At 40.6% G+C, this 26,984-nt stretch overlaps 2 protein-coding genes across 2 annotated transcripts in view; one reads left to right on the top strand and one right to left on the bottom strand.

Annotated features, from left to right (window-relative positions):
• Nucleotides 1-26,984, bottom strand: part of LOC119731200 (hemicentin-1-like) — a 58,394-nt gene that overhangs the window by 6,804 nt on the left and 24,606 nt on the right. The window contains exons 17-25 of the mRNA XM_038204277.1: nucleotides 26,509-26,691; nucleotides 19,843-20,272; nucleotides 19,447-19,557; nucleotides 18,844-19,010; nucleotides 18,600-18,713; nucleotides 17,794-17,864; nucleotides 17,613-17,653; nucleotides 17,327-17,423; nucleotides 16,209-16,300 (exon numbers count right to left, since the gene is read on the bottom strand). Coding sequence (XP_038060205.1) covers nucleotides 16,209-16,300; nucleotides 17,327-17,423; nucleotides 17,613-17,653; nucleotides 17,794-17,864; nucleotides 18,600-18,713; nucleotides 18,844-19,010; nucleotides 19,447-19,557; nucleotides 19,843-20,272; nucleotides 26,509-26,691 — 1,306 coding nt within the window. The remainder of the gene's footprint in view (nucleotides 1-16,208; nucleotides 16,301-17,326; nucleotides 17,424-17,612; nucleotides 17,654-17,793; nucleotides 17,865-18,599; nucleotides 18,714-18,843; nucleotides 19,011-19,446; nucleotides 19,558-19,842; nucleotides 20,273-26,508; nucleotides 26,692-26,984) is intronic.
• On the top strand, nucleotides 23,876-26,252 carry LOC119724145 (perlucin-like). The gene has a single exon (XM_038195073.1). It carries the CDS (start codon nucleotides 24,179-24,181, stop codon nucleotides 24,647-24,649), a length of 471 nt encoding a protein of 156 aa, XP_038051001.1. The 5' UTR covers nucleotides 23,876-24,178; the 3' UTR covers nucleotides 24,650-26,252.

The following is a 26,984-nucleotide window of genomic DNA, read 5'->3' as shown; positions in this document are numbered from 1 at the left end:
ATTGTAATGTGAAACTGGAAAAGTGTTTAAGACCAGCTAGCCATGTCTTTATCATCCGTTTAAGACCGGCCACGTGACGGGCTCTCGACCAATAGGAATGAGTAAACTGTCTTCGGTATTTATGAATACTGATTCACTGGTACTATTACGCATATCAACGTGAGGAATATCCGTTCAACCAATGAAACGTTAAAAGGCACCAGATGTCATGGGAGTCCAAATTTCATGTGACACTGGAAAAGTGTTAAGACCAGCTAACCATATCTTTTTCATCCGTTTAAGACCGGCCACGTGACGGGCTCTCGACCAATATGAATGAGTAAACTGTCTTAGGTATTTATGAATACTGATTCACTGGTATTATTACGCATACCAAAGTGAGGAATATGAACATGGGCGTCGCAAGGGGGGGGGCAAGGGGGGCACTTGCCTCCCCCCCCCCCGCCCCGGAAAAGCAAAAAAAAGGGGGGGGGGAAGGAAGAGAAAAAAGAAAAGAAAAAGAGGCGCGAAGTCATAGTGATGTAAATTTAGTGGGTGGCGGTGTGGCAAAATGTCCCTGACCCCCTCTAAATATGATAAATCGAGAATGTGTTGAGAAATACAAGCATTTTTTGGCAAAAATATGTTTTGCCCCCTCTAGACAAAAATCCTGGCGACGCCCATGAATATGAACGTTCAACCAATGAAACGTTGCAAGGCACCAGATTTCATTGGGTCCAAATTTCATGTGACACTGGAAAATTGGAACAAGTATATCTCACACGGCAGCTAAATACAATTTATGTAAATTAGGTACCCTTCCCTAACGATTTTAAGTACCTCTTCTTCTCTATAGGCCTAGCGCTATAAGAATCTATCTTCAAAGTTTTGTGCTTTGGGCCAGTCAACCACGATCTTGTCAAATAAGCCACCTGACTAACAGGCGAGGTTGGACGGCCTTGCGTAAACACAATGCACTCATTAATATTCTCCTAAAGCGCGGGAACATTGTTGCTAAGTCCCTCCAGCATAATACAAACAAAAGAAGCAGGTGGAGCGGGAACATTTTTTGGCGCATAAAAGCTTTGTTTAAAGTCGGCACTGTATAATTAGGAAGTAGAGGATTACCGGTCACACGCTTGTCTGTGTTGGTAAACACTTGGATTAAGGATTCGGCCTGAGTTTTTTCATTATTATTCATATACCTATTATTATAGTACAGAATACTAGTACAGAATATTGTTGCAGCAAATCTACTACAATGGTAACAAAATATGATGCTTTAAAAGTGGAAGTGTGCCCAACACATAAATCTATAGGGTGTTTCCCTCCTACATGGTGACACGATTAAAATGGTAACAGCAAAATTTCAAATAGATTTATCTGGAAAATGCAAAAATCTATGGGCCTTGAAGGGCCTTGACTCTTGCAAGGCAAGAGATTGCAAGGCACTGATCCCTCAAGGCCAAAGCCAAGGCCAAGGCTTTGCCCTTAAGCCTCGAGGCCAAGGCCAAGGCCCTAAAGTCCAGCCTTAAGGCAGCCTTAAGGCCAAGGCCCAGCATCAAGGCACTACATCACTGTCTACGTGCATTTTTAAAAGTTGTAACACTGGTGTTTGCAAAATCTGTCAATCTTTTCAAGCCTCGCGAATATTGATAATGCTCCAATACATTATGGCGTGCAGTAAAACAAAAGCATAAAAGCCTTCTTCACGAGTTATTAATTGATAAATATCACCCTTTTGCCGGCTTCCATTGGTCGATCCGAGACCCACGCCAAGTCACGCCGAGTGACGCTAATGAATATGCTAATATGCATTTTGTCATTGTGTTGCTGGGCAAAAATCAGTCAACCGTAGCTCCTTAGACGCTCAGGGTCTTTGCTGAAATCCACATGTTGTTTTGCAATTTGTTTGACAAAAAATCTCGTCGAAATGTTCCTCTGAGATAGTTCAAGGTGTAACACTAGCGTTTGCAACAACAGCTTAAGCTGAAATTCGGAATATATCTAGATGACATAAGTGTTTAACTACTCGTGAAATAACAACATGAGTAGATTTCTAGAAATTGAGATAAATACATAGATTTGGAGAAGTTTTCGAACAATTTCTTCCCGACTTGAAAGTCAGCTTTACCAGTAACCAGTATTGACGTTTCGGCGCCAATGACGGCGATTTTGCTCACTTGTATGAAATTAAGAATGTCTTCTTCCATTATAATTTAACATTGCAATCACACTGAGCATAATGTTCGGAAAAGCACAACGTTCAAAAAAAGGCATGTTTTTTAGGGGTGCATGAATTTCACTGTTCTGTTATAGCGTATAACTTTGCCCATCAACGGCCCTAGCTTCGCCTTCGCAACCATGAAAACTACGTGTTGTTTTGGTCGGCAAACAAATCTCGTCGAATTTTCCTCTGAGATGGTGTAACACTAGCGTCTGCAACAACAGATTAAGCTGAAGCGGTCTCTTACTCCACACTTTCTGAAGACATGTCTTAGGCCTATGCAAAACTGTACTGGAGTCACGCACTTTTCAACAATAATAAAAAGTAAACTAGAGCTGTATGTCTGTTTGAAAACGGAACACCGGGCTTTTTCGCATTTTACAAATGTTTATGTTTTGTTGGTCCTTTTGGAGTCACTTTTTAGACTGCTTCATGCAGTTAAAGATTGCTCAAAATGCTTAGAATAGAATAATCAGGCAAGGTTGGACGGCCATGCAAAAAAAAACGATATACTCGTAAATATTCTCCTTCAGCGCGAGACCATTGTTGCTAAGTCCCTACAGCATAATACAAACAAAAAAAGCAGGTGGAACGGGCACTTTTTGTGCATAAAAGCTCCTTTGAGGTAGGGGCTGTATAGGATTAGAGGATTACCGGTCAGATGCTTGTCGGTGTTAATAAACACTAGGATTAGGGATTTGTCATGACACCCATGGATTGGAATGGATTGATGAGGAAAAACTATGCAATTCGCGAACGCAACATACACAAGCTCCTTATGGCACAATGGACAGCTATAAATTGGTTCTTTTAAACGTCCATAACTACTAGCACTAGCATGGATCAATATTTTCTCTCTTTTTTGGAGATGAGTGGAAGGAAATAAATGGACTAAATGTTTGGGAGGTAGTTTACTTCATGTTGTATCAAACACCCCTCTGACTATAATATGGAATGTCCCTCTACAATCCCTTAACTTTTAAGGAGATTAGCGTGAGCGTCACGCGCACTGCGCGATGTCGCGCAAAACGCAGCTGGGCTGGTGTAGTGTTTATTTCGGACCATGAATACTGATTCACTGGTAGTATTGCGCATGCCAACGTGAGGAATGTGAACGTCCAACCAATGAAACGTTCAAAGGCACCAGATTTCATGGGAGTCCAAATTGTAATGTGAAACTGGAAAAGTGTTTAAGACCAGCTAGCCATGTCTTTATCATCCGTTTAAGACCGGCCACGTGACGGGCTCTCGACCAATAGGAATGAGTAAACTGTCTTCGGTATTTATGAATACTGATTCACTGGTACTATTACGCATATCAACGTGAGGAATATCCGTTTAACGAATGAAACGTTAAAAGGCACCAGATGTCATGGGAGTCCAAATTTCATGTGACACTGGAAAAGTGTTAAGACCAGCTAACCATATCTTTTTCATCCGTTTAAGACCGGCCACGTGACGGGCTCTCGACCAATATGAATGAGTAAACTGTCTTAGGTATTTATGAATACTGATTCACTGGTATTATTTCGCATACCAAAGTGAGGAATATGAACATGGGCGTCGCAAGGGGGGGGGGGGGCAAGGGGGGCACTTGCCTCCCCCCCCCCCCCCCGCCCCGGAAAAGCAAAAAAAAGGGGGGGGGAAGGAAGAGAAAAAAAGAAAAGAAAAAGAGGCGCGAAGTCATAGTGATGTAAATTTAGTGGGTGGCGGTGTGGCAAAATGTCCCTGACCCCCTCTAAATATGATAAATCGAGAATGTGTTGAGAAATACAAGCATTTTTTGGCAAAAATATGTTTTGCCCCTTCTAGACAAAAATCCTGGCGACGCCCATGAATATGAACGTTCAACCAATGAAACGTTGCAAGGCACCAGATTTCATTGGGTCCAAATTTCATGTGACACTGGAAAATTGGAACAAGTATATCTCACACGGCAGCTAAATACAATTTATGTAAATTAGGTACCCTTCCCTAACGATTTTAAGTACCTCTTCTTCTCTATAGGCCTAGCGCTATAAGAATCTATCTTCAAAGTTTTGTGCTTTGGGCCAGTCAACCACGATCTTGTCAAATAAGCCACCTGACTAACAGGCGAGGTTGGACGGCCTTGCGTAAACACAATGCACTCATTAATATTCTCCTAAAGCGCGGGAACATTGTTGCTAAGTCCCTCCAGCATAATACAAACAAAAGAGGCAGGTGGAGCGGGAACATTTTTTGGCGCATAAAAGCTTTGTTTAAAGTCGGCACTGTATAATTAGGAAGTAGAGGATTACCGGTCACACGCTTGTCTGTGTTGGTAAACACTTGGATTAAGGATTCGGCCTGAGTTTTTTTCATTATTATTCATATACCTATTATTATAGTACAGAATACTAGTACAGAATATTGTTGCAGCAAATCTACTACAATGGTAACAAAATATGATGCTTTAAAAGTGGAAGTGTGCCCAACACACAAATCTATAGGGTGTTTCCCTCCTACATGGTGACACGATTAAAATGGTAACAGCAAAATTTCAAATAGATTTATCTGGAAAATGCAAAAATCTATGGGCCTTGAAGAGCCTTGACTCTTGCAAGGCAAGAGATTGCAAGGCACTGATCCCTCAAGGCCAAGGCCAAGGCCAAGGCTTTGCCCTTAAGCCTCGAGGCCAAGGCCAAGACCCTAAAGTCCAGCCTTAAGGCCAAGGCCCAGCATCAAGGCACTACATCACTGTCTACGTGCATTTTTAAAAGTTGTAACACTGGTGTTTGCAAAATCTGTCAATCTTTTCAAGCCTCGCGAATATTGATAATGCTCCAGTACATTATGGCGTGCAGTAAAACAAAAGCATAAAAGCCTTCTTCACGAGTTATTAATTGATAAATATCACCCTTTTGCCGGCTTCCATTGGTCGATCCGAGACCCACGCCAAGTCACGCCGAGTGACGCTAATGAATATGCTAATATGCATTTTGTCATTGTGTTGCTGGGCCAAAATCAGTCAACCGTAGCTCCTTAAACGCTCAGGGTCTTTGCTGAAATCCACGTGTTGTTTTGCAATTTGTTTGACAAAAAATCTCGTCGAAATGTTCCTCTGAGATAGTTCAAGGTGTAACACTAGCGTTTGCAACAACAGCTTAAGCTGAAATTAGGAATATATCTAGATGACATAAGTGTTTAACTACTCGTGAAATAACAACATGAGTAGATTTCTAGAAATTGAGGTAAATACATAGATTTGGAGAAGTTTTCGAACAATTTCTTCCCGACTTGAAAGTCAGCTTTACCAGTAACCAGTATTGACGTTTCGGCGCCAATGACGGCGATTTTGCTCACTGGTATGAAATTAAGAATGTCTTCTTCCATTATAATTTAACATTGCAATCACACTGAGCATAATGTTCGGAAAAGCACAACGTTCAAAAAAAGGCATGTTTTTTAGGGGTGCATGAATTTCACTGTTCTGTTATAGCGTATAACTTTGCCCATCAACGGCCCTAGCTTCGCCTTCGCAACCATGAAAACTACGTGTTGTTTTGGTCGGCAAACAAATCTCGTCGAATTTTCCTCTGAGATGGTGTAACACTAGCGTCTGCAACAACAGATTAAGCTGAAGCGGTCTCTTACTCCACACTTTCTGAAGACATGTCTTAGGCCTATGCAAAACTGTACTGGAGTCACGCACTTTTCAACAATAATAAAAAGTAAACTAGAGCTGTATGTCTGTTTGAAAACGGAACACCGGGCTTTTTCGCATTTTACAAATGTTTATGTTTTGTTGGTCCTTTTGGAGTCACTTTTTAGACTGCTTCATGCAGTTAAAGATTGCTCAAAATGCTTAGAATAGAATAATCAGGCAAGGTTGGACGGCCATGCAAAAAAAAACGATATACTCGTAAATATTCTCCTTCAGCGCGAGACCATTGTTGCTAAGTCCCTACAGCATAATACAAACAAAAAAAGCAGGTGGAACGGGCACTTTTTGTGCATAAAAGCTCCTTTGAGGTAGGGGCTGTATAGGATTAGAGGATTACCGGTCAGATGCTTGTCGGTGTTAATAAACACTAGGATTAGGGATTTGTCATGACACCCATGGATTGGAATGGATTGATGAGGAAAAACTATGCAATTCGCGAACGCAACATACACAAGCTCCTTATGGCACAATGGACAGCTATAAATTGGTTCTTTTAAACGTCCATAACTACTAGCACTAGCATGGATCAATATTTTCTCTCTTTTTTGGAGATGAGTGGAAGGAAATAAATGGACTAAATGTTTGGGAGGTAGTTTACTTCATGTTGTATCAAACACCCCTCTGACTATAATATGGAATGTCCCTCTACAATCCCTTAACTTTTAAGGAGATTAGCGTGAGCGTCACGCGCACTGCGCGATGTCGCGCAAAACGCAGCTGGGCTGGTGTAGTGTTTATTTCGGACCATGAATACTGATTCACTGGTAGTATTGCGCATGCCAACGTGAGGAATGTGAACGTCCAACCAATGAAACGTTCAAAGGCACCAGATTTCATGGGAGTCCAAATTGTAATGTGAAACTGGAAAAGTGTTTAAGACCAGCTAGCCATGTCTTTATCATCCGTTTAAGACCGGCCACGTGACGGGCTCTCGACCAATAGGAATGAGTAAACTGTCTTCGGTATTTATGAATACTGATTCACTGGTACTATTACGCATATCAACGTGAGGAATATCCGTTTAACGAATGAAACGTTAAAAGGCACCAGATGTCATGGGAGTCCAAATTTCATGTGACACTGGAAAAGTGTTAAGACCAGCTAACCATATCTTTTTCATCCGTTTAAGACCGGCCACGTGACGGGCTCTCGACCAATATGAATGAGTAAACTGTCTTAGGTATTTATGAATACTGATTCACTGGTATTATTTCGCATACCAAAGTGAGGAATATGAACATGGGCGTCGCAAGGGGGGGGGGGGCAAGGGGGGCACTTGCCTCCCCCCCCCCCCCCCCCCGCCCCGGAAAAGCAAAAAAAAGGGGGGGGGGGAAGGAAGAGAAAAAAAGAAAAGAAAAAGAGGCGCGAAGTCATAGTGATGTAAATTTAGTGGGTGGCGGTGTGGCAAAATGTCCCTGACCCCCTCTAAATATGATAAATCGAGAATGTGTTGAGAAATACAAGCATTTTTTGGCAAAAATATGTTTTGCCCCTTCTAGACAAAAATCCTGGCGACGCCCATGAATATGAACGTTCAACCAATGAAACGTTGCAAGGCACCAGATTTCATTGGGTCCAAATTTCATGTGACACTGGAAAATTGGAACAAGTATATCTCACACGGCAGCTAAATACAATTTATGTAAATTAGGTACCCTTCCCTAACGATTTTAAGTACCTCTTCTTCTCTATAGGCCTAGCGCTATAAGAATCTATCTTCAAAGTTTTGTGCTTTGGGCCAGTCAACCACGATCTTGTCAAATAAGCCACCTGACTAACAGGCGAGGTTGGACGGCCTTGCGTAAACACAATGCACTCATTAATATTCTCCTAAAGCGCGGGAACATTGTTGCTAAGTCCCTCCAGCATAATACAAACAAAAGAAGCAGGTGGAGCGGGAACATTTTTTGGCGCATAAAAGCTTTGTTTAAAGTCGGCACTGTATAATTAGGAAGTAGAGGATTACCGGTCACACGCTTGTCTGTGTTGGTAAACACTTGGATTAAGGATTCGGCCTGAGTTTTTTTCATTATTATTCATATACCTATTATTATAGTACAGAATACTAGTACAGAATATTGTTGCAGCAAATCTACTACAATGGTAACAAAATATGATGCTTTAAAAGTGGAAGTGTGCCCAACACACAAATCTATAGGGTGTTTCCCTCCTACATGGTGACACGATTAAAATGGTAACAGCAAAATTTCAAATAGATTTATCTGGAAAATGCAAAAATCTATGGGCCTTGAAGAGCCTTGACTCTTGCAAGGCAAGAGATTGCAAGGCACTGATCCCTCAAGGCCAAGGCCAAGGCCAAGGCTTTGCCCTTAAGCCTCGAGGCCAAGGCCAAGACCCTAAAGTCCAGCCTTAAGGCCAAGGCCCAGCATCAAGGCACTACATCACTGTCTACGTGCATTTTTAAAAGTTGTAACACTGGTGTTTGCAAAATCTGTCAATCTTTTCAAGCCTCGCGAATATTGATAATGCTCCAGTACATTATGGCGTGCAGTAAAACAAAAGCATAAAAGCCTTCTTCACGAGTTATTAATTGATAAATATCACCCTTTTGCCGGCTTCCATTGGTCGATCCGAGACCCACGCCAAGTCACGCCGAGTGACGCTAATGAATATGCTAATATGCATTTTGTCATTGTGTTGCTGGGCCAAAATCAGTCAACCGTAGCTCCTTAAACGCTCAGGGTCTTTGCTGAAATCCACGTGTTGTTTTGCAATTTGTTTGACAAAAAATCTCGTCGAAATGTTCCTCTGAGATAGTTCAAGGTGTAACACTAGCGTTTGCAACAACAGCTTAAGCTGAAATTAGGAATATATCTAGATGACATAAGTGTTTAACTACTCGTGAAATAACAACATGAGTAGATTTCTAGAAATTGAGGTAAATACATAGATTTGGAGAAGTTTTCGAACAATTTCTTCCCGACTTGAAAGTCAGCTTTACCAGTAACCAGTATTGACGTTTCGGCGCCAATGACGGCGATTTTGCTCACTGGTATGAAATTAAGAATGTCTTCTTCCATTATAATTTAACATTGCAATCACACTGAGCACAATGTTCGGAGAAGCACAACGTTCAAAAAAAGGCATGTTTTTTTAGGGGTGCATGAATTTCACTGTTCTGTTATAGCGTATAACTTTGCCCATCAACGGCCCTAGCTTCGCCTTCGCAACCATGAAAACTACGTGTTGTTTTGGTCGGCAAACAAATCTCGTCGAATTTTCCTCTGAGATGGTGTAACACTAGCGTCTGCAACAACAGATTAAGCTGAAGCGGTCTCTTACTCCACACTTTCTGAAGACATGTCTTAGGCCTATGCAAAACTGTACTGGAGTCACGCACTTTCCAACAATAATAAAAAGAAAACTAGAGCTGTATGTCTGTTTGAAAACGGAACACCGGGCTTTTTCGCATTTTACAAATGTTTATGTTTTGTTGGTCCTTTTGGAGTCACTTTTTAGACTGCTTCATGCAGTTAAAGGTTGCTCAAAATGCTTAGAATAGAATAATCAGGCGAGGTTGGACGGCCATGCAAAAAAAAACGATATACTCGTAAATATTCCCCTTCAGCGCGAGACCATTGTTGCTAAGTCCCTACGGCATAATACAAACAAAAAAAGCAGGTGGAACGGGCACTTTTTGTGCATAAAAGCTCCTTTGAGGTAGGGGCTGTATAGGATTAGAGGATTACCGGTCAGATGCTTGTCGGTGTTAATAAACACTAGGATTAGGGATTTGTCATGACACCCATGGATTGGAATGGATTGGTGAGGAAAAACTATGCAATTCGCGAACGCAACATACACAAGCTCCTTATGGCACAATGGACAGCTATAAATTGGTTCTTTTAAACGTCCATAACTACTAGCACTAGCATGGATCAATATTTTCTCTCTTTTTTGGAGATGAGTGGAAGGAAATAAATGGACTAAATGTTTGGGAGGTAGTTTACTTCATGTTGTATCAAACACCCCTCTGACTATAATATGGAATGTCCCTCTACAATCCCTTAACTTATAAGGAGATTAGCGTGAGCGTCACGCGCACTGCGCGATGTCGCGCAAAACGCAGCTGGGCTGGTGTAGTGTTTATTTCGGACCATGAATACTGATTCACTGGTAGTATTGCGCATGCCAACGTGAGGAATGTGAACGTCCAACCAATGAAACGTTCAAAGGCACCAGATTTCATGGGAGTCCAAATTGTAATGTGAAACTGGAAAGGTGTTTAAGACCAGCTAGCCATGTCTTTATCATCCGTTAAAAACCGGCCACGTGACGGGCTCTCGACCAATAGGAACGAGTAAACTGTCTTCGGTATTTATGAATACTGATTCACTGGTACTATTACGCATACCAACGTGAGGAATGTGAACGTCCAACCAATGAAACGTTAAAAGGCACCAGATGTCATGGGAGTCCAAATTGTAATGTGACACTGGAAAAGTGTTAAGACCAGCTAACCATATCTTTTTCATCCGTTTAAGACCGGCCACGTGACGGGCTCTCGACCAATATGAATGAGTAAACTGTCTTCGGTATTTATGAATACTGATTCACTGGTACTATTACGCATACCAACGTGAGGAATATGAACATGGGCGTCGCAAGGGGGGGGGGGGGGCAAGGGGGGGCACTTGCCCCCCCCCCGCCCCGGAAAAGCAAAAAAAGGGGGGGGGAAGGAAGAGAAAAAAGAAAAGAAAAAGAGGCGCGAAGTCATAGTGATGTAAATTTAGTGGGTGGCGGGGTGGCAAAATGTCCCTGACCCCCTCTAAATATGATAAATCGAGAATGTGTTGAGAAATACAAGCATTTTTTGGCAAAAATATGTTTTGCCCCCTCTAGACAAAAATCCTGGCGACGCCCATGAATATGAACGTTCAACCAATGAAACGTTACAAGGCACCAGATTTCATTGGGTCCAAATTCCATGTGACACTGGAAAATTGGAACAAGTATATCACACACGGCAGCTAAATACAATTTATGTAAATTAGGTACCCTTCCCTAACGATTTTAAGTACCTCTTCTTCTCTATAGGCCTAGCGCTATATGAATCTATCTTCAAAGTTTTGTGCTTTGGGCCAGTCAACCACGATCTTGTCAAATAAGCCACCTGACTAACAGGCGAGGTTGGACGGCCTTGCGTAAACACAATGCACTCATTAATATTCTCCTAAAGCGCGGGAACATTGTTGCTAAGTCCCTCCAGCATAATACAAACAAAAGAAGCAGGTGGAGCGGGATTTTTTTGGCGCATAAAAGCTTTGTTTAAAGTCGGCACTGTATAATTAGGAAGTAGAGGATTACCGGTCACACGCTTGTCTGTGTTGGTAAACACTTGGATTAAGGGTTCGGCCTGAGTTTTTTCATTATTATTCATATACCTATTATTATATTTATTATTATTACTACAGCCTGTCTAAAAAAAAATGGTACAATAAAATAGGTTAAATATGAAATTTCAAAATAAGTCATTCTTACTTGGCATAATATTAAAGAACAAAGACTGGGCTTTCCAATAGTATTTGTTTGATCTTATTTACTACTAATATTTATTATTATTGTTATTATTATTATTATTATTATTATTTATTCGGCATTAAAAACACAAACAACAAACATTCACATATAGAGAAAACCAAAAACTAAGAAAACAAAAACGAACATGACGAAAGCCAGGGGCATATGCCCGGAATTAAAAAAGTTTACCTAAAAACTGTGGCCCGAAGGCCTTCAATTCCAATACCTCTGGCTACACAAAGAATATATATAAATCTATAAAAATCTATAAAAATGTGTTAACAAAAAAAGCATATATTAAAAATGGCAGAGGTATAAATGCTAAAAAGTTATCGTCCCCTAAAATTAACACAAACAAGATAAAAAGCAAAAAAAAAAAAAAAAAAAAATAGTCCAACAAAAAGAACGGGTAAAAAATTCCCCCCCCCCCCCATTATAGTTCAAAGACCCAATTATTGTGGATGTCCACATTAAACATTAAAAAAATTAAAAAGTTTCAATACACGCAATAAAAAAAACAAATATTAGAAAAAATTAATAAGGAAAATAATTCAACAAAACATGAGAAAAATGCCACCCCCCCAGTAAAAAAGGTTTCGTTGCAAGTAAAAAGACGTAATATTACCCCAGAGAAAAAAAAAACAGTTGAGAATTAGCCAAAAAAAAAAAAAAGCACGACAAGTTCTTTTCAGAACTAAACATCTGCTGAGCAGCAGTTATCACCACATGGTGTTACTGCAAACCGAAATGATACAAAAAACCCTATTAAACAAACGATATACGCCTTGAAGCTATGCATGGCAGCTGGCATTAAAGTGGACAGAATCACGGGCAATGCCATGTGGAAAGAAATCTCTTCCTGGAAGAAGTATGGTTCTGAAAAGAACCGGTTTTCAAGAAGAGATCTCCCTCCACACGGCGCCATCCGAAACCCTTTTCACTTTAAAGCAAGAGATGAGATAAAATATCACCCCCCCCCCAGTTAAAAATACACAAAGAACTAAAAGGACCCAGTACAGTTACTGTGGTCGGCAGAGGTGGCATCTTAGGGAATTGATCCAGCTATTTAATGACATTTCAACGACGCCAGACCTCTGAGATTCCGGTAGCTCGTCCCATTCACGAGCAAACACATTCACTGCAGAGCCGTGAAGTCTTTGTGTGCGAGCTCTAAATGACAAAACCGCTCTGTTTCTGGGTGTCGACCGTTGACCACAATGCCGTGTCTAACAATGTTATTAGTAATGAGGCCATACAGTGCTTTCATGACATGTGAGATAAAAAGGAACTTGCGTCGTGCCACAAGAGAGGACCAATTTAAAAGATTCAGTCGGTCATTGTAGTTCATTTCCATTCTTCTCAGTTTTAGGATCATTCTTGTAGCGCGACGCTGAACACTTTCAATCTTATCAATGAGATTATTATTATGAATGTGCCACACTGGCTGACCATATTCTAAAATGGGTAAAACCAAGGCATTGTAGAGTGCTAATTTGACCTCCTGAGATATGTCCTTGGCAACACTAAATATGAAGCCCAACATTTTGTTGGCCTTAGAAACAACATAGTTCACGTGATCATTCCAAGTTAATTTACTGTTTAAAACAATACCCAGATATTTGTAATTTGCGACAACATCAAGAGGAGAATTATTAATATTATACGTAGGAACACCGGGATTTCTAGAACAAGTTATACGCATAACTTTCGTTTCCTTAATATTTAGATTCATCCTGTTGTCTACACACCACCTGTGGATTTGATTAAGATCCTCCTGTAAAATACGTTCATCCTGTTGGCAAGATATAGGTCTGAATAATAATGTATCATCTGCAAACAACAGACAGGCAGAAGAAGTACATGAGGGAAGGTCATTAATAAACAAGTTGAACAAAAGCGGCCCTAAAACACTACCCTGGGGGTACTCCTGATGATACTGGAAGCCAGGGTGAAAAGCTACCTTTGTACAGAACCCGCTGATAACGACCTGAGATGAAAAACTTAATCCACTTCCAAACATTGCCAGTAATATTGTATTGACAAGCTAGCTTTTGAAGTAGAATGTCATGAGGCATTACATCAAAGGCCTTTGCAAAATCGAGAAAAACGGCATCAATTTTGGGTGGACTAGGTTTATCAAGAATGGTTAGCCAATTGTTGGTAACATTCAGAAGCTGAGTCACACAGGATCGCCCTTTTACAAACCCATGCTGCTTGGATGACAAAAGCAAATGATTTGTGACATGGGAAGTTATGGCATTGGCAATAGTGGATTCCATGATTTTACAAACCACCGAAGTCAATGCGATGGGACTGTAGTTAAAGATCAAGCCTGTGTCACCAGACTCAAAACTTGGGGTGATATTTGCCCTTTTCCAAAGAGTAGGAAGCTTGCCTTGTGACAAGGATATACAAAACAGGTCACGAAGAATAGGTAAGATTATCGCCGAGCATGATTTTAACAGCCGGGGCGTGATATTGTCAGGTCCCGGGGATTTATCATTGGACAAATGATCGATAATTCGTTGAATATCGCCACTTCTGGTTGTGTCAATTTGCTTTTGTCAATTCAGAGATATAATCAATTTAGTTTTGGACCTCTTAGTCATATAATGATTATACTTTAACCCAATATTCCCTTGTCTTTTTTCCACGAATTTCGATAATTTTACTAATTAGACCACGAGCAACAAATGTAACCCAATTACGACATTTAAATGTTGCCTCTAAAGGGAGGCTGTGACATTAGGGAGACATGAAAATGTCTCCCTAATGACTGGTGTCTTCCTCCGCTTCAAGAAATTACGATGACATGTCTTATTAATAATAATAATAATAAAAAATAATGATAAATAAATAATAAATAATTCTTATATAGCGCATTACATAAGAAATTTTAATGTCGCAATAGTTTAAAAGCTCAGTACAAAATGTTACTAGAATACAATAAAACGTTTACTTTGAACGTTATTAAAAAGCGTCGAGCACCCTTGCAGAATAGTTGGTAAGCGAATCCTTAGAACGGGTGGCAATGGACATCATGGGTCGGTTTCCCACGGCACGAAATGGCAACTCTACATCTTGGTCATCGGAGATTATTTTTCAAAGTGGTTTGAAGGCGAGAAGGCTTAGAAACTGTAGCTAGGAGATTTGTGCAAGATTTTGTGTGCAGGTAGGGGACCCCGTCGGTAGTAAAATGGTTCCATTTTCAAATTGCATTTTATTTTCATTACACTGCCGATAACACCGGACGTAAGGTGGCTTTGTGCCTTGGAATCCGAAACATTGCCCCTAGCAACGTTTAACTTATTACAAACATTGTACAACACATATAAGCCGATTTAATGACGTCATCAATTAAAGTGTGCGAAATGAATAATGGTTAAGCTCAGAGAAAATTTATTTATTTATTTATTTATTTATTTCTTCTTTATACTGGGTGGCCCATTCAGTCCTTTTATCAGAACTGATCTCCCAGTACGAGTAATGATACAATAAAACCTTATTTCAACATTAAAATTGAAATGGATAACATTATATACATGTGTGTAGCCTATATTTAACATTGCACAGTATTGAAACGTTATTTTAAAAACGGAAAGCAAAAAATGTCTTGAAATTGAGCGTTAAAAATTGTACCTTACAATAAGCCGGGGAAAAATCTATTTCATCTAAAAGTAGCCGCTATAGTGCCCAACAAAAGGCACATTATTCAATCCCTCAGAAATAATGGTTGCATATTTGATGATCACAATTGAGAAAATCAATACAACAAAATCATCAATAACCCAGGTAGTTAAGAGTTAAAATGGTTGATAATGGTCTGGACAATTGTGGGAAATGGATCTTTTAACCTTGCTGGCAGGTTATTTCAGGCTTGGGCACCCCAATAAATAAATAAAAAAAAAAAAAAAAAACACACAATTCAAACGCAAGTATTGAATGTTATGTAAAACTTGTAAACTTGCGTCAGTTACATGTTTTTCTCGTCGTACCTCTAGTATGGAGGCGTTACAGTGCCCTCATTTGCTCAAAGTAAGGTCTGCTTGTGTAGACTTGAAGTCAAGTCGGTAATTGGCCGTGTTGAGATTGCCTGAGGCGAACCGCGCGCCGCGATACCGCATACCGCACCTGATACGTGAAGCGTGCAGTATTGCTCTTACATGCGGGTCCGAGTGTTTGTACATCTTCGACACCAAGTAAACGTCGATTCAAATTGTCGAAACCTATAATATAAGACGTTATACATTGCACCGTGCTAGTATTGTGGGCACCAACAGATAAACACGACTTCCTCGCGACTCGTCCTCAAGCCTAGCAGCCTATTGGACCACAGAATAACGGTTGACGCAGCTGAAAGCACACTGACGTTGAATGCTCAGTTGTCATCAAACTCGGGCCGGATTGCACTCAAATTCTCGCAATGCACTCGGTCAAATGAAAAATAGGTCTGGAAGTAAATGGGATTAACAATGTACTTTTTAAGAGCTGTACAAACCTTGTGGTTATCTGGACTTCAGTAAAATTTGCAAATCTATAAATTCTGAAGTAAAAACATTCATACTAAACAGAGATTGCTTCCTGAAAAATTGCGAATGTTTATATTGCACGTATCTAAACAAAAGGAAGACTGTTTTATTGTTTTATTGCTTTAAGTGCAATGTACGTATCTAATTAAAATGAAGATTATTTCTCTTCTAGCTAAGTATCTAAGGAGGTGTGTGACAGGATAACTTGAATGCGAAATTATTGTGCAACTTACGTGATGAATTTTACTGTCATCCATGTCACTTAGGACAGAGACTAGATCTGAGAAACTTGGTCTGTTGTTCGGATCCTCTTCCCAGCACTTACGCATCAGGGCGTAACTGAAAATAGTAGCAGTGAAACCGTATTAGTGAAGATTTGTCTGTTATGTTTTTTTCGGATCCTCCTGTAAGTACTTAATGAAGGCATAATTCAAGTAAATGAATGTTTTCTGGAGAATACATTATTGGTCACATTAATTAAAACTCTTGGAGAGAATGTGACGGTTCAATCCTTGTGCATGTGCTCAGGTTCAACCATATGAGAAGGGCAGACAATATTCCTTTGACCACCACCAAAAACATAGATTGCTGTAACATTTTTTTGTATAGTCTTAAGCATTAACTTTGTTTCAGCAAATGATATACTCATAAGCGAAATTCAACAAATGCCTAACTACGATTTTTTTGCGGCTTGTCAAAAATTTGTTCCATTATCTTTTTTCCCATCTTACCGACCTTCGACAAGGCTCCGAATTTGTTCCAGTATCTTTTTTCCCATCTTACCGACCTTCGACAAGGCTCCGAATTAATTTACACCCCACACATCTTTGTTGTTTTTCAAAGGGTCCGGCTTTGGCAAAACAATGTACAGTGGATTTAACGTCGTTATGTTCCACCAGGGCTTTTCACTTGAGTGCTCTTCGGATTTGCTTTCCTGAAATTTTACTCAGAGAACCAGCACTGTGGACTAATTCACTTTCATAAGATTGCCGGAGAAATCTACCCGTTGTAGTTTTGCGACTATAAACAACCAAGAAAGTGCTTGGTAGTCAGTGATTATCTGGATTTTTGCTCCATGTAGCAGATAATATGATTATGTCTTTAACTCCAACAAATGCTAAGACACTTTTCAAGCTATGGTAGTTCATTTCTGATTTACTAAAACCCCTTCCTTCGTTAAGCTACATCTTTTTCTGAATAATCCTGACTTTAGAAAGATGTAAGCTAAATAAATCAATTGATGCATCGGTTTGGACGATAAACCTTAAACTTCGAACCATCAGACGTCAACAACTGGAATGCCGGTAAGTTTCTTAACCGGCAAAACTATACACCTGTTAAGTACCTATTAAGCTTACATCTCACCTTTTGTCGTTGCAGCTGCTGGGCTTGGGCATACGGTATCCTCCCTTCAGCTTCTTGGCTAGTGACTCGCTCTTAATGGTCGAGTAGGGGGTTCCCCCTGCACAATAAACGTTAAATGTGAATTAGAATAATATCGGTACCAAGGGAAAAGAACCCATTTTGTAGTTTTGTATAAGAGAATAATAATGGAAGTAAAGTTTCCTTAAACCTTTTGATGAAATGTGGTCTATTTTTTTATTTGACCTAAAAATGGGTATGATTTTATGTAGAGCAGGATTTTTCTTACCTATGGTGACTATTTCCCACAAGAGAATGCCGAAAGACCACCTGATGGTAAGAAAAAAAATAAAGTCAACAATTATTGTAGCGGGGCCGAATATCTTGAAAATAAATTTAATGTACCAGGTTGTTGCCCGTCATCAACCATAAAATACTCCATTATGATAAACAAGGTCCTTTGTACTTACACATCGCTCTTTGTAGTGTAACTCTTATACCTGATTGACTCAATAGCCAACCAGCGGACTGGAACACGTCTCTATAATCAAATGAAAATCCACAAACATGAAATCTAAGCCCAATAAAAGGTCCTCTAAAAGGTTTGACCAGGAATCCGGGTCATTATGGCCTTTTAATATTTCAGGTCAAAGTGACACTTTTTTGTGTGTCAAGATTACACTTTTGCCAGTCAAAATGACCCCAAATGACCACGAGTAGTGTCATTTTGACCGAAAAAAATCCTAATTTTGACCCGGAATTATATCACGTCAAATATGACCCGGATTCAGAATCAAATCTGATCGGGACCTTTGAAAAAGGGATTGCCTTTATTTTTCACAATTCATTTGTACGGAAGACGGATAGTGCCACTCAATGAGTGTTAATATATTTATTTTGGTGCGTGTGAAAATATTTTGTGTACAGCGGCCGCCACTAATTATGTGGCGGCCGCCACATAAAAAGTGTGAATATTTTTGTGTACGTGTGAAAATATTTTTTTTTGTACAGCGGCCGCCACTTATTATGACGACTTATGTGGCGGCCGCCCCTTATTATCTGGTGGCCACCACATAATAAGTGGCAGCCACTGTACACAAAAATATTTGAGTAGCTGGAAATTTGACTTGAGAACAAAGGACTTGGGTAAGGGGAAGATATATCTACAATATACACTTCAGTGTTTATTCTCAATAGTCTAGTAAAAACCTCATGGAGAAATGGTCTGCGACTTTGGAATAAAGGTCTAGATTTGAGTGAAAACAGTAAAAATTACCCTTGATGTTTGGACATAGATGTCCTCTCCCCTGGACAGTCCAAAGTCTGAAACCTTAGCAATTAGCCCTTCAGATAGTAGGATGTTCCTAGCAGCCAAGTCTCGGTGGATCACCTTTTAAGATCAAAGAACACAATAAAAATGCCTCTAAATCCATTTTGCAATTGTTCATTGATTCTCCTTGCGAATAAAACCGTATAGAAATTGCTTCTTCTGAGCAAAAAACAATGCAACGGCTCCTTACCCCCGCTTTAGCAAGGTGCTCCATTCCGTTGGCAACATCCAGAGCAAACTTGACCAGCTGATAGGAAGACAATGCATCCTCGTCTGAGTCTGACTGTGAGCGAGCCGTCCGTAGGTAGCTGCGCAGATCACCGCGGGGAAGATACTCCAACGCGACGTACAACACCTCTGTTAACAATTAAAATAATGCATATCCCTTTGCTAAGACAATATGTTGACCATCGCATTCGAAGCTGCTGGGAACGGCAAGAGACCGATCACCGATCAAATGTAAGCCGCGCCCCATGTTTTGACCAATCGCAGTGGTGATTGTGAGTGGAGAAGTGCAAGTCATTGTATTTCAAGCTGAGGAAAGCTGCATCAGATTCATGCTTACCGTGTGCAAAGCAATACGATTAGCGAATTACTCATCTTATTTAGCAGGTCCGTCAAATTGGGCCCAGGTCAAATCACAAACATGTTTAGGAAAAATTTGTTATTTAAAGAAATTACTATATGATAGAAATCTGTAGCGCTACATTAAATTAAAAGGTGTCTTTGTGTCCTATCTGGTGGCTGATTTCGTTTTTGTTCAGTTCATTTTTCAAGAAATTGAAATCCATACGTCGATGCTGACATGCACCAAGCAGCAAGACAACATTTGGATGGTGGCCGATAGACGTCGTCGTGCGGAGTTCATCGATGAAATCATCTCGCTCACTCATCAATGAATGGCCTGTTCGAGAAATAAAAACGATGTTAAAAGTAACAATCAAATAAAAAGCGTACTGATTTTGTGTATTTTAACTGTGTGCTGATTGGAACAGACCGATCCATTAGGCTCGCCCATTGCACTCACAGACAACACTTGCACCTCTCATAATTATGCTCCAGCCGCGTGCCGTACATAATCAAGATTGTGATTGGTCCAAACGCCATAGGGTGGGGCTTAATGGATTGGTTTATCGCCATTGGGCCTCTGTCGGATATGTAATAACCTGACACACTAAGTAGAGGTCACCTTTGAGCATCTTGATGGCAGCCCTTGTCAGTTCTCCATCTTTCATCACACCACCTGATCGCACCTCACCAAAGTTCCCACTACCGAGGACTCGCTCACCGACGATGAGGTCGCAGCGAGGCACCTTCCACCCTTCAGCCCAAGGAGGTAGATGTTCCTCATCATCGTCATTACTGGAGATCATCGGTGTTTCCTCTTGTGGTGGTATGGTATCGTCATACTCGTGTTCATCTACGTCCTCAGGTGAAATCCTGTCCTCGTATTGGTGTGCAACCTGCTGTGAGATTTTGTACTCGTAGTTGTGTGGCTCTTGCGGTTTAATGTTTTTCTCGTATTTGCGTGCAGCCGGCAGTGCAATTCTGTCTTCGTATTTGTGTGGACCCTGTGATCCAATTCTGTCCTCACATTCCACTTCCGGTGACCTGCCAACCTCAGATTGACATTCAGCAGCCATTATGGAGGTGTGTTAACCCTAAAGGGGCCGGGTTATTTTGACCATCTCTCAGCCGGGGGGGGGGGGAGCGGATCCGGCCATCGAGTGACGAAAATTTTTGAAACTCAGCACATGCATAGAGCAACTCTTCCTAAACATGCCCAAGAAATTTCATGACTATATGTCAAAGGGTTTTGGAATTATGGCTAATTAATTATTCAAATGTATGAATGGCAATTCTGCTTGGTGAACACGACGTATATGCGAAAATTCAGTTTTCACGGCGCGTAGCGCCGGAAAATTTTTCGCTACGTGCCAACCCGTTGTCCGATTTTTATGTTTTTGGTATCAAAAGATGCGCAAAGCTCGACGCTAAACAGTCATAACAGCTCGGGTCGCGAAAAAAATTTTTTTAGAAGCTATCGCGGAAAATGTTGAGGGGGGGGGATTCCGCCCCCCGGCCCCTTTAGGGTTAAACCAGTCTTAACCTTTCCCATAGTTCAGGTTGTGTTTTATTCTCAAGAATTAGCGGCTGCCGGCGCCCTTTGATAGGGCAGTCCGGACGAGTAAAGGACTGAATGCTACGAGTGAAAATGAACATTCATTGATTGCGTCACCTCGTACTGTTCACTGAATATAAAGATGTACATTTCAATTAAGATATGAACATGGAAACGGAAAATATGATTCCACACTCATTAACAGAAATGAAGTTAACGAAACATATTGCTTTGCAGTCACAATATTATTACCGAATTATAATACTGCGAATCTTAATATTAATTTTAAACCTTCGACTGTAGAGCCTGTAAAATGGGATCCAGCTTTACGACTGACATTTTGTCAAGTACTGACTGCCTAATTACAAATCGCAAGAAGACTGCTGTGCCATTCATAATTAAAGCCGACCTTTACGACTGTGTATCGTAACAAATGCAGGACCATGACGTGAAATGACACTCCTGGTTTTTAACAAAGTCCCCCCCCCCAAAAAAAAACCCATACAATTGAACGGAACTTGCTCTTGACAATGATGACAGCAAACTTCTGTAATTCATTAAAGAAAACATATGTGATTCATGGGCGTCGCCAGGATGGGGCAAGAGGGTTGCCCCCCCCCCCCCTTTGAAAAGGAAAAACAATAGAAGAAAAACGAATAAAAACTAGAAATGTGTTTGTGGACAAACACAAGCTGTTTCGGATATTTGAAATACTCTGTGCACGTGATGAACACGTGATGAAGTCACTTCGAATGTCATCTGCCAAGTGAAAAGTCAATCAGACATACAGTGCCAAAGTACATGGTTTGAAGAAAAACGTGTACAACACCTATGGGGAAAATGCATCTTTAATGTGAAGTAACCTTACACCTGATGATGTCACGATCACGAATTTTTTCTAGGACCATCTGTGGGTGGTAGTCTAAGTGTGTACAAAGTCTAATGTCGATCGGATTTACCAAAGTAGAATGTTTTAAAACGTGTACAAACCCTACGGGGAAAAATGCATCTTTAATGTGACGTAAACCAACACCTGATGACGTCACGATCACAAATTTGTTCTAGGACCATCTGTGGGTGATGGTCTAAGTGTGTGCCAAGTGTAAAGTCCATCAAATTTATGAAAGTGCCAAAGTGGAGTGTTTTATGAAAACGTGTACAAACCCTATGGGGAAAATGCATCTTTAATGTGACGTAACCTGACACCTGAGGATGTCACGGTCACGAATTTCTTCTAGGGCCATCTGTGGGTGATAATCTAAGTATGTATCAAGTTTGAGGTCGATCGGATTTACCAAGAGGCCAACGTGGAGTGTTTTAAAACGTGTACAAAACATATGGGGGAAAATGCATCTATAATGTGACGTAACCCGACACCTGATGACGTCACGGTCACGAATTTCTTCTACAACCATCTGTGGGTGGTGGTCTAAGTATGTATCAAGTCTGAGGTCGATCGGATTGACAAAGAGGCCAAAGTGGAGTCTTTTAAAACGTGTACAAAACATATGGGGAAAAATGCATCTATAATGTGACGTAACCCGACACCTGATGACGTCACGGTCACAAATTTCCTCTAGGACCATCTGTGGGTGGTGGTCTAAGTATGTACCAAGTCTAAAATCGATCGGATTTAAAAAAGTGGCAAAGTGGACTGGCTGAAGAAACGTGTGTTAAACCTATGGAGAAAAAGTCTGAAAAAAAAAAAGAAAAAAAAAGAAAAAAAAAAATCTTAACGAAAACAAGAGCTGTTTCGGTGTGTCACCGAAACAGCTAAAAAAAGGAAAATAAATATGTAACCAAATGGGCATCTGCAGGGGTGTCAGTGGGGTGGGGTGGCTAAAGGTTCCCGCCCATCGTCGAAAAAAATGATAAATTGAGAATATGCTAGATAAAGTTCAAGGGTTTAATGGGGGAAATGTGCTGTCCCTCCCCCCCCCCCTAAAAAAATCCTGGCAACGCCAATGATCTGTTTTAATCGGCTAGGAGCCTTAACGTGGATAATGGACTGAGCCGAAGGCGAGTGCCATTATACGACAAGGTCCCAAGCCTATTTTTAACGTCCCTTTTAATACGTTTAATCAATAAATACATTTCTGTCAAAAAGTCCAAACAAATTAACAATTCACACATTTTGAACGATGATTTTCATCAATTCTTCCGGTTTTGTGAAACGCATGCCTCTGGCTATACAGGGTGGATAAGAAAAAAACGAAACCGAGATATTATTGCTAATTGGGACAGAAGTAAGGCACATGTGAATCAAAGGGAGATATCCACTGTTAGGGTTGAATCTCCTCTTTAAAATGACACCCTGGTCATGTCCTTACATTCACGGTTGACTGAGCAGTGACCAATTTTATGAAAGGGTCTACATGTATTTAGAGACTTGCGCCAGTTTCATAGTGAAATCTCTTTTTTCCCATCTGCCTTGATTGGCAACCACAGCCTTTCTATTCGCTCTGTGACAATTGACACAACAAAAATCACAATTGAAAAGTGGCGCAATTCTCTAAATAGACCCTTTCATAAAATTGGTCACTGCTCAGTCAACCGTTAATGGGTGTCATTTTAAAGAGGAGATCCGACCCTAACAGAAGATATCTCCCTTTGCCCTACTTCTGTTCCAATAAGCAATAATATCTCGGGGTTTTTTTCCCCACCCTGTATATTTGGGTTTATTTTTAAGAGTATGTGCTAAAAATCTTTTTTGCGAAACTTGGTGTGCTCGCGGCGCGCATACGCGTACTGCGTGATGTGGCCCAGATACGCAGTGGTAATTTACTCGGTGTCTCAAAACCACCCACGTGACGGGCTCTCGACCAATAGGAATGGTTAAATTGCCTGAGGTATTTGTGAATCCTAATTACTGTCTCCTTGAAATGCTGTTCAACCGAATGGAAATTGATTTGAGAGTGATGGCGGCAAATGATCTGTAATTAATTACTAATTAACGTCTCCTTGAACAGCTCTAAAATAGAACGAAAATTGCTCTTTTGAATGATGGCGGCGGAAGGTCTGAAATTCATTGTCAATTAAAGTTAATTGTCGCGTCATAATCAAATTTTTGTGGTTCCGTTTCGTGCGTGACAGAGGGCTGAGCATCGTAATTATTCGTTATTTAGTGTTCAAGTAGTGCAGGACATGAGGCCTATGCACCTAGTGTAATAATCAGTAGTGTGTTGTACATGAACGTGTTTACAGATAAACCGTCTTCAAAGTCTTCAGCATTAACCGAAGAAACACTTGCGGTATAATGTTATAGCTTTCTGAACACTTCATACCGAAGGGCTTTTACTGCTTTGGGGCTTAACGCTCTTGGGTTCGATCAAGAATTTGAATTCGTCGGTTCCCCCAAAAAGAAAGAAAATAACAGCAGCAAGTTGAAGAACGTACCCTACAAATGGCTAGGAAAGTTCACTTGAGAATCTGGAACTCTGCTGCTTTTTTGAAACGAACCTGGGATGATGGAGCCGCGTACTGCGACCGACTTGGCGGGGAGCTCTTAGTGATAGAGACATCGGAGGAGAATGAGTTCATCTACGGGATACTGAAGAATCAAACCAAGACGTGGGCGTGGCTGGGATGCAGCGATAGATCGACCGAGGGGACGTGGCTGTGCTACGCGGCTGCCAGCGATTTGCCGTTCGAAAACTGGGCAACCGGTCAACCGAACAACGCTAACGGTAATGACCACTGTCTGGCTTTTCACAATACAGATGGTATGTGGTCCGACTCGAAATGCGATGCACAGCTAGTTCACACTGTATGCGAAACCACCAGCATCCAAGAGGACGAAGGCGTCACCCCTTCTTCATCAGCTACTCCCATGGCTTGCTACACTCTCGGCTCAGATGGCCGCCTGCGAGTGTAGACCTCCCCTTAGCCTTGTCCATTATTCTGAATGAGACTATGCTTGCCTTGCGATGTCAGACTAAAAGTCTCAGTTTGACGACATTCTCTTAAACTCACTGACTCAGTGACTAAGTCAGTCAGTAAGTCACTAGACTCAGTCAGTGACTCAGTCAGATGTAAGTCGGAGGAAATAATTGCACATCAATCAAGGAACCAACTGTACATGAAGAGTTATCTCTAGAGCAAGATGGATTCCGAGATTCATCGATTGGACCTTTCGTTGTTTTCTCTAAACAAATGGCTTAGACTTTACGAAAGTCTTTAGGCAAACTGTGCCGCTTGAGAAAATATTATAACATAGCGATTTACAAATACATGTATTGACAAAAGTTTTCCTCATTTGTGCGTATGGAATTCTTTATTTCCATTATTCTTTTATTTCGAACACCTTGAAATACGCCAATTGTTCAGCGTGGATCTGTGAATGTTTTACATTGACTTATACTGTTGTTTTGTCTTGAAAATCACTTGACCTCTAACCGGAAGTCAGACATTGAGAATATTGCGCTTTGTCCATTGAATACGGTAGCTTTGTAGCAAGATTGGTTTCACATGACTGACCATGGGACAGAACCATGCTGATTATCACACACCACAGGACATATATGATCCAATGTGTTCTCAGCGACAATTTTCTTAAACTTTTAGACAAAGTGGGTGATAGTAAAATGGGACGGAAATTCATGACTAAAGAACAAGTATCTCCCTTATGCACTGGGCATATTGGCAGATTTCTAATTATGTACATGTATCAAACCAAGGGGGACTGCATTTGAGAGACTTTACAGTAGGAACGCACTCTTTCACAACTGGAGCAACTACAGAGTGAAATATATCAACATCATCACTAACATCTTTATAAAAATCTAAAACATTCTAAGAACAATTGCAAAATTTGGTCAACATGAGCAACAAATCAGCCTCAGCAAATTGTAAAAAATTCTGTTCTGTCTACTACAAAGACGTTTTCTCTAAACCAACAATCAACAAAATTCTATTATTTTTTTTGATTACAAGTCTGTAACAGAGTACTGCTGTCGGTAGCAGCTATAGTTTATATTTGTCCATCAAGTCGTAACATAATTATCTATAATTTTCAGGTCAAATAGGCCTGTCATCATTGATATCAACTCCCTACAGGATGAATATTCACTGCCCTCAGCAAGTCAAAGTTTGCAGTTTACCCAATAGGCAGCTCACTTTTTAAAAGCAATTTTTTTTTAAATTCTCCATCTGAAAATAGCATGTCTGTGTCTGACATTACCTAACGTACAGACACCATGGCATGTTTCTAAATTTTTAACTTTATGTCAAACTTCAAAAGAATCTTGTTGAAAGATTAGCTGACTGTAACTTGAACTGTACCAACATTTCTGGATTTTTTTTGTGTCTAATTATAATGAAAACTGATTTTCTTCAAACAAACAATATTTTACTGTAAGGTGATATTACAGGATTTAATTTACTATAAGGTGATATTATAGGATTGTAATCAGAAAACAAATTACGTACGTACCGCATGAATAAACAAATAAATGAGTTTGAGCCACATATTTATGTTACTTTCAGATTCTGGTTATATATCTTATTTATCTCCATTAAGCTGTTCATCTCACAAGTTGATGATTGAAGTTGGTAGATACACTGGTTATCTCCACAGGAAAGGTTAATTTGTTCACATTGTCAACTTGATGTTGAAATTACACACGTGACTGCAGCCACTTCCCATACTTCAAGTGTAAGACTATCAAATGATGTAATGAATGTCATAAATGACTTTTAAGTCAGGTACCATGACTTGCTCTGTGCAGCATCCTAATTATGTGGAGCGTGGCATTCATACCGTCCTTCAGCATCAGCGACGGTTGCCTCCTTTGCACCCCGCGGAGTGCAAATAACTCCCTCCTCTTCACTGACGATGCATCTCATGTTAAACTGCGAGCCATGATCGGCCAGGTACCCACTGGTCAGGCCACGGACCTTCACGGGTAACTGAGGGTCCTGGATTGGTTCCCGAAAATAAAAGAACACAAAGGGTTCTTCTTACATGTACACATATGCACAAAAACCAAAAAAGGACTTTTCACACAAGACAAATCTAGGGGTTAACACAGGGTTGACACAGGGTCGAAAACATGCGGCGGTTCGCACTCGAAAATGTTCAACCACGAGCCAACTCTGCGTCAACCCTGAGATTGATTGAACTCAACCTGCTTCAGACCAGGGTTGAGATTTTCAACTCCTGTTGAAACTCTCGCCAGGGCTCAAAACAGTAGAGCAGCTTGGATTGCATG

Source organism: Patiria miniata, unplaced genomic scaffold (genome assembly GCF_015706575.1).
Source record: "Patiria miniata isolate m_02_andy unplaced genomic scaffold, ASM1570657v1 HiC_scaffold_1, whole genome shotgun sequence".
NCBI classification, from domain to species: domain Eukaryota; kingdom Metazoa; phylum Echinodermata; class Asteroidea; order Valvatida; family Asterinidae; genus Patiria; species Patiria miniata.
Note: the sequence above shows the minus strand (reverse complement) of the source record. Positions and strands in the feature narration are given on the sequence as shown.

Coding starts and splice junctions, on each gene's coding strand:
- LOC119724145 (XM_038195073.1), top strand. CDS start 24,179: ATGGCTAGGAAAGTTCACTTGAGAATCTGGAACTCTGCTGCTTTTTTG.